General features: G+C 43.2%; 1 protein-coding gene across 2 annotated transcripts; it reads right to left on the minus strand.

The window, feature by feature from the left end:
• Nucleotides 1–935: 935 nt before the first annotated feature.
• On the minus strand, nt 936–9,895 carry LOC108938500 (glucosaminyl (N-acetyl) transferase 1). 2 transcript variants are annotated; one of them, XM_029259585.1, is made up of 2 exons: nt 9,839–9,895; nt 936–2,467 (listed from the first exon to the last, which is right to left on the minus strand). In XM_029259585.1, exon 2 carries the CDS (start codon nt 2,412–2,414, stop codon nt 1,146–1,148), a length of 1,269 nt encoding a protein of 422 aa, XP_029115418.1. In that variant the 5' UTR covers nt 2,415–2,467; nt 9,839–9,895; the 3' UTR covers nt 936–1,145. The 2 variants fall into 2 exon arrangements, with proteins under 2 accessions (XP_029115418.1, XP_018614594.1); XM_018759078.1 differs by lacking the exon at nt 9,839–9,895 and adding an exon at nt 7,031–7,073.
• Nucleotides 9,896–13,034: the final 3,139 nt, after the last annotated feature.

Here is a 13,034-nt window from a genome sequence, read left to right on the forward strand (position 1 = left end):
AACACTTCTCCAAAACCTTCTCTGATTACTCACATACTTGTGGAGCCCACTGCCCAGCTTGCACTGATTTAAGTCTCCCAGCACTGTGGCCGGGTGTTTTTTATTGTTGTTCGTACACACAATCAGCGATAATGAAAATTCTCTTTTCATAAAAAGAGAAAATGAAAGGGCATTAATGTCCCACTAAGAATGTCAACATTTCCACTGCATATCATATCTTTTACAGTGTTTTGCTGGCACCATATATTGTTAACGTACACACAAATTCCTCCTCCTTTGCTTTTGTCCGACTCGGCGCTTCTGTCCACCCGTGAATGTGAGGTTTGTCATCGGGGAGCTGTTTTACACTCAAACAATTCAACAATACCAGTGCACTTTAGCCAGTATCTGGCAGAACACTTTTACTGAAAAGAAACACCAAACAGTAAAACAATGTAAACATGAATAGACACGGAGTACATTTATAACATTTTCTCTCCTCAATGATCTTACAAGTTAGGGGATGAAGATGAAGGTCAGGAGAAGATGGAAAGGTTAACGATGAGAGTAAGGCTATAGGACAGAGGTAGGCGTGGCAACCGTTTCAAAGCTTTGCTTTAGAAGCTTTGCTCATGTTATTAGGCCAACATCATTAAAAAAATATTTAAGTACATATGTATTGTGTACACACAAACTTGAAAATTAATCAAGTTTCAGTGGTTATGTATCCTGCATTAAAAAACAGTGTTTAAAAAAAAAAATTAATATTATCATATACACACACACACACACATTTTCAGAACCGCTTGTCCCATACGGGGTCGCGGGGAACCGGAGCCTAACCCGGTAACACAGGGCGTAAGGCCGGAGGGGGAGGGGACACACCCAGGATGGGACGCCAGTCCGCCGCAAGGCACCCCAAGCGGGATTCGAACCCCAGACCCACTGGAGAGCAGGACTGTGGTCCAACCCACTGCGCCCCCCTGTTATTATCATATATTAATACAATAATACAATAATATCGTTCATGTCGACACGTGTCATGTATTCACGTCATGGTTTTAAATGTCTATCATCTGCATTACAGTGTATCCTGAGTTGAAATAACTGTAAACAAGGCAAAGGTAGAAGCAGCTTGGGTCAACAGTGACTCAATGCAATGTGACCTAGTCTAGTGCCGTCAGGGCCTTGTGTCGCAAGTGTTGTTCTAAACAGTACACTGCAAAATAATCCATGTCTGAGTCAAACTTATTGGCAAACAGCTGGGGTTGCTGCAACATCCAACTCAAGTCACCGACGCCATAGACACACACAGCCCGGATGTGCTGCCCATCACAAGGAGGGTACATTGCCCCATCTGACTCCTGCCCTTCAAACTGCACCCATTTCACAAGTCTGGAAATGGAGTTCACATCAGTTACATCATACCTATAGCTTTTGGGGATGGAACCAGGAGCTTTGGACTGCCTTTGTAATGTTGCCCAGAGGAACTCATCTGGACTGTAGGTGTCTTTTGACCACTCAATAAACTGCTGGACCGTGGGATCTGTGAGCACATATTGCACAAACTTCCTGAGCACTAGGATGTAAGCTCCCCCTGAATATACAGGAGTTTTTATTGGTGGAGGAGTTTTGTTAATATTTGTTTTCACTATAGCATTCTTGACAATCTTAAACCGTTTTTTCCACCGAATCTCCTTGGCCGCAGGCATTTTTTCCGTCTCCAGATTGTTCTTCCCATTAAGGTTTTTAAGTTTTCGCACTATTTCCAGGTTGGTTTTTATTGGAAAGTCTTGGCCGCAGAGGTTGATGAAGTACTTCCAACGAGGGCTCATGTTATAGAGGTCTCTCATGCAGTTGATGTCAGCTTGGACCCTGCTCCAGCTGGCATACACTACATTCTCCAGTTTGCTGGAAATCACAACGTTGTCGAAGCAGGAGACAATTCCAGCTACAGCCGCCTGGAATAATGGTGCGGATTTGTTGTCCACGTGGATGCAGTAAAAATTCTGAGGTGCATAAATGGCCCTAAGCAGTCTTTCGAAATTTTGGATCTTGTGGTGAATCACTATGGAGTATGCAAGGGGAAATTCTTCTTCCTCGGAACTCAAAGGAAAGGTGAGATACTTGCGCGTTATTTTGAACTTCTCACAGTTGCTAGTCCACTCAATATACTGCTTCTCAGTTATCTGCGTCTCATTCCGGAAGCTCTTTGTCATGGCTTGTAGCTTTGAACGCTCCATCTCTTCTCTGTCTTGCTTCAGGATCTTCGTACAGTTGCATGACTCGTCAATTTCTGGATGTTTTATCTCCAGGATGCTGTAGTCTAGCTTTGAGACAAACTGGAAATTAACTGTTAAAAGCACGGTGATAATGAAGATCAGCAACAGCACTGTCCTCTTCAGTTTGATACAACGGAGCAGCGACTGTAGCATCGTGTTTTCAGCAGCGATGTGCAAACCGTCTTTGTTATTGGTTTTACTGCTTCCTGTAGGAAAAAACAATACATGAAAGAATCTATTAAAGAGCAGTTTGCTTACTTTTATCAAACATTTTGCCCCATGTTGCCACATACATTTTGGTGTAGTGGGGCAGGAAGTAGCATGGTGGTTAGAGCCGCCACGTTGGCATCATAGGACTTAAGACAGAATCCCACCTTATGATGTCATACACGCGATCAAGGTACCTGCCTGAATTTCTCCAATGAAAACAACTGCTCAGTTTTATGCAGCCGGTAACGTAGTGGTTCAAGCTGCTGTCTTTGAACCCAAAAGTCACGGGTTTAAATCCAGCAACAAACAGTAACACCCTTGAGTGAGGTACTTAACCTATGTAGCTGCAGTAAAATTACCCAGATCTATAAATCGGTAAATACTGTAACTGTAGTTGAATTAACATTACAAGTTGCTTTGGAGAAAAGTGCCAGCTAAATGACTACATCTAAACATAGTTGCTGTCAGGTGGGTCGGCTCAGCTGAACGGCTGTTTCAAAATGGTTTTCATAATTTATATCCCAGTTTACAGAGTTAAATACATTATATTATTATGCAAAATACATGCACCTACTCAAGTGATGAACATCGGTGCATCAAGTGGAAAGTAACAAACTAGGTTTACTTAAGAATCACGTCTGCAGCTATGTGTCTCTCTCTTAATGTAATGCACAAATTGTATTTTTGCTGAGATGTACGTCACTTTGGAGAACAGCGTCTGCTAAATGAATAAATGTAAATGTAAATGTAAAATAATACTCCTTATCCAAAATGTTAATGCAGCACTGAACTGATTTCTGAAATGCTAAGAAATAAATTTCAACAATAACTACCACTAAAATGTCTAGACATGATGGTTCTCTCAAAATCTAAGTAAAAAATATCTGTAATCCAGAACTGAAAGGACCAAAAGATTCTTTTCCAGGTTATGTAAAGAAGAGGATGTTTGAGCCTTGTCATATCATGGTGATAAAATTAACACGAAAACATTTTTGCTTATACATATATTTTTATGCAAAATTTCAGTTATGATTACGCTCAACACTAAATACCTAAACTAGAAATTATAATTATCAACGAAGACGGCAAAGAAGTATTCATCCTTAAACTGTGTGTCGAAGAAACTGCGTTAGCTCATATACACGTCTAAAAAAGACGTACGAAAACACAAAAAGGTCTGCACACTGGGACAAAAGAAAAAATAAAAACACCAGCAAAAGATGTCAAAAAGCATGTCCACTGTAATAAACAAATTGGTCACACTTGTGCAAATAAATTAGATAAATTAGACAGATGGTCAACGGAAGCACGCCAGACTCATTTTTCATTCAAACCATATGTATGGAGGGTTTTAAGATTGTTTTGTTATTCACATTAACTTGCCCTGCGATAAAGAAACGTAATCTTGAGTTACAATAGCTCATGCCAGCCCGCAGAGCAACCGCCCTAACAATGTTTTGATATGGTAGTTACAGCATAATGGAAGAGATGTTGTACTTGAAAAGGGATCACTTTTCATGTTTAATGAAGATGTCTCGCTTTTCAGGTTCTTCCCCCCAATAAGCGCAGCCTTCTTTTCACTCTGTGAATCAGCTGGTGCCTTGTGGGAGGGCTTAGTGCCATTTGGACGAGCAATGCGACCTTCACCACTGTCCACCAGTAACTCCCGGTAAGTAACACAGACTGCTGACCGCACTATAATAATGCTGTTTAAAACCCTCAGCAGCCCTCGTGAAAAGGTCCGTTTTCTTTGCGCTGAAGATTTATAAATACTCCCATCTATGGCCTTTAGCTATTAAAGACAACAAAATGTTAATTATTATGGTGCACCCAAATTCACCTTTTACTTTAGATGTGAAGATGGAAGCACTTTTTAAGAAAAAAAAACGGCAGTGTCTTGTACTCAGGCCTTCATACATTGGCTGGTATGTACTGGCTAACCCTAACCCTCAGTTGCCACCAGGAGAAAACAGGATACTTCACTTTCGACACTGGCAAAACAACAGGTCATGCTCAACAGGAATTACTAGTACATCAACTAGAATAAGTCAGCTCTAATAAGGATTGCTGCTGCTACTAATACGGTGCAGCAGGTTCAGCCGGTGCCTGCTGTGTGGTGGGTCTGGTGCTCGAGTTCTGCTTGGGGTGCCTTGCGGCGGACTGGCGTCTCGTCCTGGGTGCGTCCCCTTCCCCTTTGGCCTTATTCCTTGTGCTGCCGGGTAGGCTCCTGCTTGCCGCGACCCTCCTCTCGACAAGCGGTTGTTGGCGATGGATGGACTGCTACAGATATGGATCTATATGTTCTCACAATACTGCAGAACCTGATACATGCTCAGAATGTAATCTGAAAAAAATATGGCATCAATAGTTTATAGCCCTGTTTTTATTTCAGAAGCGTCACTCCAGAGTTCACAAAATTAATCGATGCCGCCTTCTCAGAAACAATTCCAATTCAATAAAAACCTACGGGGTTACACAGTGCCACAGAGATATCTCAGATAGCTCACAGCTCCTGGCTGTATATTTGAGTGTAGGTTTGAATCTTGCTCAGTGCGTGAGGTTTACATATTCACCCGGTGTTCACATCAAAGGGTCCAAAGATCTATTTCATGCAAATTATTGGCACTAAATTGCCATAGCGACTGCATGAATGTGTGTGATTTGTCTGTGATAGACCAGAGACCTGACCAGGGTGTACCTTGCCTCATGGCATATGCTTCAGGATAAGCCCTAAACCACCACAACCCTGCATTAGGAGAGCAGTTGTTTGCAATGAATGAGCAAATATCTCACTAATTCTTAACTCTTAACAAAAATCTTGTAAGAAATGTTAATAATTTTGTTGAATTTCTGTCATTATCATCAAAATACGAAAAGGGTCTTTACATCAAACAGCTTGGTAAATTTGCAGCGCACAGCTAACAAAATTTTGATTGTTATGCAATTACACACACACACATCTTCAGAGCCGCTTGTCCCATATGGGGTCACGGGGAACCGGAGCCTACCCGGCAACACAGGGCATAAGGCCGGAGGGGGAGGGGACACACCCAGGACGGGACGCCAGTCCGTCGCAAGGTACCCCAAGCGGGACTCGAACCCCAGACCCACCGGACAGCAGGACTGTGGTCCAACCCACTGCGCCACCGCACCCCCCCGTTATGCAATTAATGCTTCAAAATTCATTATAAATATGTGGCAACACATTTGTGTCAAATGGTTAAAATTTCAACCACTATCAAATCTGATTAAAATTGACATGATTTCCTTCCATACCTGTTTACAGCAGGCATGAGGTTACATTAGGTTGAGTTCTAGTTATATGAGAGTATGAAAAAAATGCGCTAATGCGCTAAATGTGGTAACAAAGCACAACATAAAATGAGAAATCCTCAGCATTCCCCGTCAGAAAATGTCCCCAGGAGGAAAACAGGGACAGTTAGTAGCGTAGGGGTTAGAGCTGTTGCCTTCGGATCCAAGGGTTGCAGGCTGGAATCCCACCTCCAGCTGTAGTTCTGTTGAACAAGGTATTTATGCTAAATTGCTCCACTAAAATTACCCAAGGGGAGGGAGATCTGGGGTTTGTGCCTTGCGGCGGACTGGCGTCCTATCCAAAGTGTGTCCTCTTCCCCCTCGGCCTTGCGCCGTGTGTTGCCAGGTTAGGTTCCGGCTCGCCGCGACCCCACTCAGGACAAGCGGCTCCAGATGTTGGTTGTTTGGTAAAATTACCCAGCTGTATAACTGGGTAAATAACTGTAACTGGCTTTGAGGAAAAAAGAAAAGTGTCAGCCAAATGAATGAATGTAATATAAATCTGAGTACCAAAAGAAAACCTTGATTACAACAGTTAAAAAAAGTTCTTTATTTCTGCTTAAAAGTCAGAGTTCATACAAACTCAAATATATGTTCATGTCCATTTTGCATAATTTTGCACGCAGTTTTAAAAAGTAATTTCTTTGTACAGTAGTTTCACACACATTGGTTTCACATGTCAAATCAGTACAATATGCCATTAATGTGACTGACATAGAAACAACTTGGCCTTGCAGGAATTTCTCAGTAGCAGATAAAACTGGCTTTAAGCCGTTCATTGTCACAGACACTGCAAAAATTAACTTGAATGTTACATTTATTCATTTAGCTGATGCAAATAAATGTAACAACGCAACTTACCATGTTAATATCCCTACAATTATTTACCCATTTATACAACTGTGTAATTTTACTGGAGCAATTTAGGGTAAATACCTTGCTCAGGGGTACGACAGCCAGAGGTGGGAATTGAACCTGCGACCGTACAGCTCTAACCACTACACTACCAGCTGTCCCTGTTAGAACACTTACAAATGTAACATTAACATATGGAACCCAGCAGGTACTGTCCTCAACTAGACTGTCATCTTACTGTCCTCAAGGTTCAAATCCCTCTCCAGCTGTAGTACTCCCTAGCAAAATACTTACTGTGGATTAATACAGCACGACGAATCATCTGGAACCGTGGGTGACCTTCAAGAAAAGGGTTGGCACAATACAAGATAATGAAGATATTTAGAACCAACCCTGGGTACAGCAGCAGTGAGATGATGACTCAGACTGGCAGAATCCTGCTGGCTGCGAACAAGATGCTTTTGGTTTTGCTGGGTGTGGTGCATTCTATAACAGAGCTTCTTCAACTACAAATATTTCTGACTGATACAAAGTGTAAATACATTAACTTATGGTATTTGTCCACTCCAAGCTGCGTGGGATACACTATGTTGGAAGACCAATCTGAGATCTTTCGAACCATCACGCATGTCCTCTCCTACGTAGGGAAGGAGTAGAGCGGCGTGGAGTGATTAGAGCTTCATCCTTTGGACTTGAGACGTTGCAGGTTTGAATCCCATGTCCTACTGTAGTAACCCTGAGCATGGTGCCTACCCTGAATTACTCCCCTAAAAATTACCCTGGTATATAAATGAGTAAAAAATTGTAGGCATCTCCACACTGTAAGTTACCTTTGGAGAAAAGACTCAGCCAAACACATTATTCTTACACTTTAACAACTACACTAAAGATTACATAATTACTTTATTTGCATTGACACAATGTTTCTGTTTGACATCCGTGCTTAATTAATGATAATTATAACAGTTTCTAGAAGCACAGTGTGTGTAACTGACAGGCGAGCGCCGAGGAACACAATCAACGTGCGACACCACGCACGACTTCGAAGAGCAAAACTCTGCAGTTCTAGCTGTGGTGTTAATTTCCTTTTCTTATATTTTATCTTCTTTAGAAAACGAATAAAACAAGCGAGCTAGAATATATATCCTACCTCCTGTTGCGTCGAAACGTAACTTATTAGCTGCCAAAAAATCCAGCCAGCAAATGGCAGAACCTTAAATTATAATTACGGTATAATTAGGACCAATACATCTCTTGTACGATGTTTAAAAAAATCTTCTGTCAATTTCAGCAACACTATTTCGATGTCATAGAGTCGCGTGTGCCGCATTTCCATTTTTATACCGCTCTCGCCTCGCCGCGCCGCGCTACGCTGCTCCTCTCCCCGTCCCACCAAGGAAACACTTTTTTTCGACATCGTCACGACCGAACCTTTAGCGCTCTCTGATTGGTCAAAGAAGCTCCTGCTTTCTAACCAATCACAAGTTGGCTCTCGACCCGGCAAATCCAGAGAAACTCCGGAATAACTGGTTAACACGCACCTTGTATTCTAGCCTAAGAGACTAACGACGCTCCCTCTGCTTTATTGACCAGCTGGATTCCGACGCTATAATAAAGAATAAATAATAATAAAAAATAAATTGAATAAACGGGAGCGTGGTCGCGCGGCGGGTTCAGCCGGTGCCCGCTCACTGTGTGTGGTGGGGCTGGGGTTCGGGGCAGCTGCCGCGGTCGTTTGGCTCGAGCGCGTGGGCGTGACATCGCTACTATACCGGTTCAAGGTACGTACCTTAATCGAGGTACGTCGAGCTACAGTGTACCTGGAGGTGCAATTTGACAGCCTTAAATAGTATGGTTCTGTATATCCTGCCCCGCAGCGCCAGTGAAAATACCTCGAAAGGATTCTTGAGGAAGTTAGTTAAAAAAAAAAAAAAAAAAAAAAAAACCGTTAAGAAAAAATAACGTTAAAAAACAGAACCACAACTACAGCCAACACAAATTTATTTAATGTTTTGTAGTATCCTCCCGTGAAACTACTAGAAACCGGTTCAGGATAAAACGAACGTGTTCTTTACTAGGCGCGTACATATCGTTCGCCAGCGGTCTTCACACAGTACAAGTGGTACGAAAGAGGGGAGAATCCCCCTGGCTCACCACCCCCAGCCTCCCTGCTCTGACCCATGGTTAAGGGGTTACCCCCGGAACTCCCCAGAATCCCACAGTCGAACACTGAGCATAAATAAAACGACAACCAATCAATACAAGACGCACACAACTATGTACACACGAACACCAATCGACTATTTACACGACGCTGGTACAACTCGCCTCAGCGCCGTTACGGTATTTAAATTTAATAAAGCCCACGGCTCTGAAAAATAATGCTTGTGTAAGCGGGATCTCTGGAACAGTTGTGGTTTGTCGGGTCCATTCTCTTAATATCTTAAAAAAAACAGTCATGCAACGGAGCAGTGGTGATACGGTGAGTGTGGGGTTCAGTCCCTGCTTGAGGCGCCTTGCGATCATAGACTGGTGTCCTGTCCTGGATGTGTCCCCTCGGCCCTGCGCCCTGAGCTTGTGTTGCTGGGTCAGGCTCCGGCTCGGCGCGACCCCGCTGGGGACAAGTGGTTGTTGACGATGGATGGAAATTGAATTTTAAAAAAACTAACATTCAGATAAATACAACCTGGCCCGATCGCATTTATTTTTCCGAGTATTGCAAAACAGTGAGCTCAAGTACGTCGAGGGAAAGATGTCACAGGACAATCAGACCCTATTTTTGATTGTGTTGTAGGACGCGGCGCTCTGGGTTCGAATAGGGTCGCACGGACACCGTTCTTCACGAACGTGCATGTATGGAACACCGGCACGAGACATTACCGCGCCCCCATATGTATCATGTATGTATTTATTTATTTATTTATTACCGATCAAAAGAGATTACCAGCACACCAGTCGTTTGGCACCGCACACTGTCCAGCTCAGCGCATAAAATTGATCCATTCACCATTTCCGCCATTTGAAATCTTTACTCAACAAACAAGCTCTAAAAAAGCGGCATGCAAAATGAAAATGCTAAAAAAATCAACAATAAAATACGATCAATAAAAAGCAATAATATGAAGGCTGCATCAGGGCAGGATCTTTAAAACAGCAAAAGACACCCTCCCCAGGATACAAAGCATAAATACGTAACTTACTGTAAAAGATGTAATTTTGGATGTGATGACATTAGGAGACTGTTCACTAGACTAGTGGTGCATATGTGTGTATTATGCCATAATTTATGGGTCTTTTCTCCCCTGGGGGTTTGCCATAGGCGGGACTTTGTACATGCGCACCGGAGTGCATCCGCCAATCTTGTAATCTTCACACGTGTTGCATCCAATAGAAACTTTGAAGGTGTTTGAAACCAACCTGGACGAGTATCGTTTGTTATTTTCTAGAGCCCTAAGTGTCTAGGCGAACCCTGCAAGGACGCTCGTTACATTCTTATCCATTCCAGAATCTGTACTGCAATCTACAGGAGCGGTTCCCGGCTCAGCTGGTTCCCAGGTATTTATTTGCCCTACACCTTCTACCGTTCTTGGGTGTTTTTCCTTTCTATACGGCTCCCCTTTCGAGATTTCAGTAGAACAGGTGAATCATACAAATACATTTACTAAATACTCAGATTATACTGCAGAGCGCTGGGCTCTGGGTTCGGATGGAGGGAAGAAGGACGTACAAACAGTTTCCATTACTCAAGGACCTGCACCTCAAGACATTTTTTTTTTTCGGATCAGAATAGATTTACCAGCCCGTCTGATTCCACGCTGTCCAACTCGACAGGTACAAATTTCTCCATTCATCATTTCCGACTATTTAAATCTTTATTCAATAACAAATCCTAAAAACTGTCATGCCAATAGCAAAATCTAAAATAAAACAAAAAAAAAAAGAAAATCAGTAAGACCAAATAATATAAAGAATGCACGACAGGACCTTTAAAACACTAAGCATACCCCAAGGCTTAAAACCATAAATAATTAAAAGGAATTTGCCTGGTAACTGCACTGCTCAAGAGGGGCGTCTCCCTGGCCTGTTCCCAGGATGTTATCTTACACACCATACTTACCATTTTTGTGTGTTTAACTTTTCACAACAGGTCTCCCCTGTTGACATTTTAGTAAATAAGGTGAATGGTACAAAAACATATGCACAATTAAGAAAATTAATAAATACCCACACAGTAAACTAACCTACACTACACTAAACTAAACCATAAATAAATAAATAACAAAGACAACAAATAAATTAATTAATACAAACACACCACACACGTAGTCATTTAAAAGCGACTACTTGAAAGTGCAATGTGCTGTAAATTATAAAAAAAATTGTGCAATTAAATAAAATGTGTCAAAGATATAAAAACCCCTACATTTAACCTAAAACACATAACACACCTCAAAACACAAAACTTACATTCACCAAAAATAGGGGTTGCTGTGTTTTGTAAGTGCCAAAGGACATGTGTTACTTAACCATGGATGGAGGATCTGCCACAAACCTGTGGGGTCACAGCCAAAAGAGGCCCTTCCACCTCTGTTTGGCTTCTAAGTAACCCCATTGCGTGACATCTTTCTCCATCCTAAACATTAGGTGGGGCCAGATTTTATGATACACACCCTGGATGCCCAAGTCTACCCCTGTCTGGACCAGCTGGGTTCTTGCGTTCCAAAGCATTTGCTTGGCTACGCTGGTCACCAGCCACGTCCGGGCGGCTGCTGCCTTCTGAGCACCGGGGTTCCACCCCCTCAAGACTTTGTCATACGTCAAAACCATCTGCAGAGCAATCTTTCTACGGGTCACCAAACACCAGATCCCCCGTACCTGTCCACAGTCCCAAAAGGCATGCGCGAGAGTTTCGCTCTCGCCGCACTGGAGTCGTTTACAGAGTGGATGGCTGGTCAGCTTGTGCTTGTACAGGACAACTTTGACTGACAACTTACATTTACGTTTACATTTATTCATTTAGGAGACGCTTTTGTCCAAAGCAACATACATCTCAGCAAAAGTACAATTTATGCATTACATTAAGAGAAGGAGACATAGCTGCAGACATGAAAGTCTCATGCAAACCTTGTTTGTTACCTACCATTTGCTGCACCGAGGTTCATCGTTCGAGTAGGTGCATAAAACACACACACTTTCTGAACCGCTTGTCCCATTCAGGGTTGCAGGGAGCCAGAGCCTAACCTGGCAACACAGGGCATAAGGCTGGAGGGGGAGGGGACACACCCAGGACAGGACGCCAGTCTGTCGCAAGGCTCCCCAAGCGGGACTCGAACCCCGGACCCACCGGAGAGCAGGACCCGGTCCAACCCACTGTGCCACTGCGCTCCCCTGCATAAAACACAGGATAGACAAATTCTGATACCTTCCCACCATTTTTTTAAAAAATATTATAAGATACAGAAATAAGCAAGTACAATGCCAGAGTAGTGGCTGAATAAAAGTTGTATCTGGGATGCTTATGGAGTTTCAATGCGTTAACAGTTATGCCGTAAATGAGCTGGAGAGATCTTGGGCAAAGTGGATCTGAAAAAGGTGAGTTTTCAGACCCTTCTTGAATATAGACAGAGTTTCCGCAGTTCTGATTGACAGGGGAAGGTCATTCCACCACAACGGACCCAGAACCGAGAACCTTCAAGCTTTACCTTTCGTGCGCGGGACCACCAAGTGAGCAGAAGTAGACGAGTGAAGGGACCTGGCTGGGGTGTAGTGGTTGATTAAGTCCTGTAAATAGCTGGGAGCAGTTCTATTGATGCATTTGTACACAGTAACCAGGGTTTTGAATTTGAGTCGGGCAGCTATAGGAGGCCAGCGCAGAAAAATGAGTAGAGGAGATACATGAGAACGCTTTGGCAAATCAAACACAACTTGTGCAGCAGCATTCTGTAGAAGCTGCAGAGGTTTGATGGCAGTAGCAGGAAGGCCACATAGGAGAGAGTTGCAGTAGTCCAGACGGGAAGTCACCATGGCCTGGACAAGTAGTTGAGCAGAGTCAGTAGTGAGATAGGGACGGATCTTACGAATATTATGCAGGATGTATCTGCAGGATTTTGTTGTGGCTTCGATGTGCTGAGAGAATGACTCGCGTCAATCATTACTCCCAGACTCTTAGCCAAGGAGGTAGGGTAAATGAGTGAGTTGTCCAGTTTTATCGACAGATCGTGACAAGAGGACAGGCCAGCTGGGAGGTAAAGAATCGCTGTTTTGGAGAGGTTGAGTTGGAGGTGGTGATCATACATCCATGAAGAGATGTTCGAGAGGCAGGCAGCAATGTGTGCCGAGATGTCTGACGCACCAGGTGGAAAGGAGAGGAAGAGCTGGGTGTCATCAGCATAGCAG

The sequence above is a fragment of the Scleropages formosus genome, chromosome 17, assembly GCF_900964775.1.
Source record: "Scleropages formosus chromosome 17, fSclFor1.1, whole genome shotgun sequence".
Classification (NCBI taxonomy): domain Eukaryota; kingdom Metazoa; phylum Chordata; class Actinopteri; order Osteoglossiformes; family Osteoglossidae; genus Scleropages; species Scleropages formosus.

Coding starts and splice junctions, on each gene's coding strand:
- LOC108938500 (XM_029259585.1), bottom strand. CDS start 2,414: ATGCTACAGTCGCTGCTCCGTTGTATCAAACTGAAGAGGACAGTGCTG.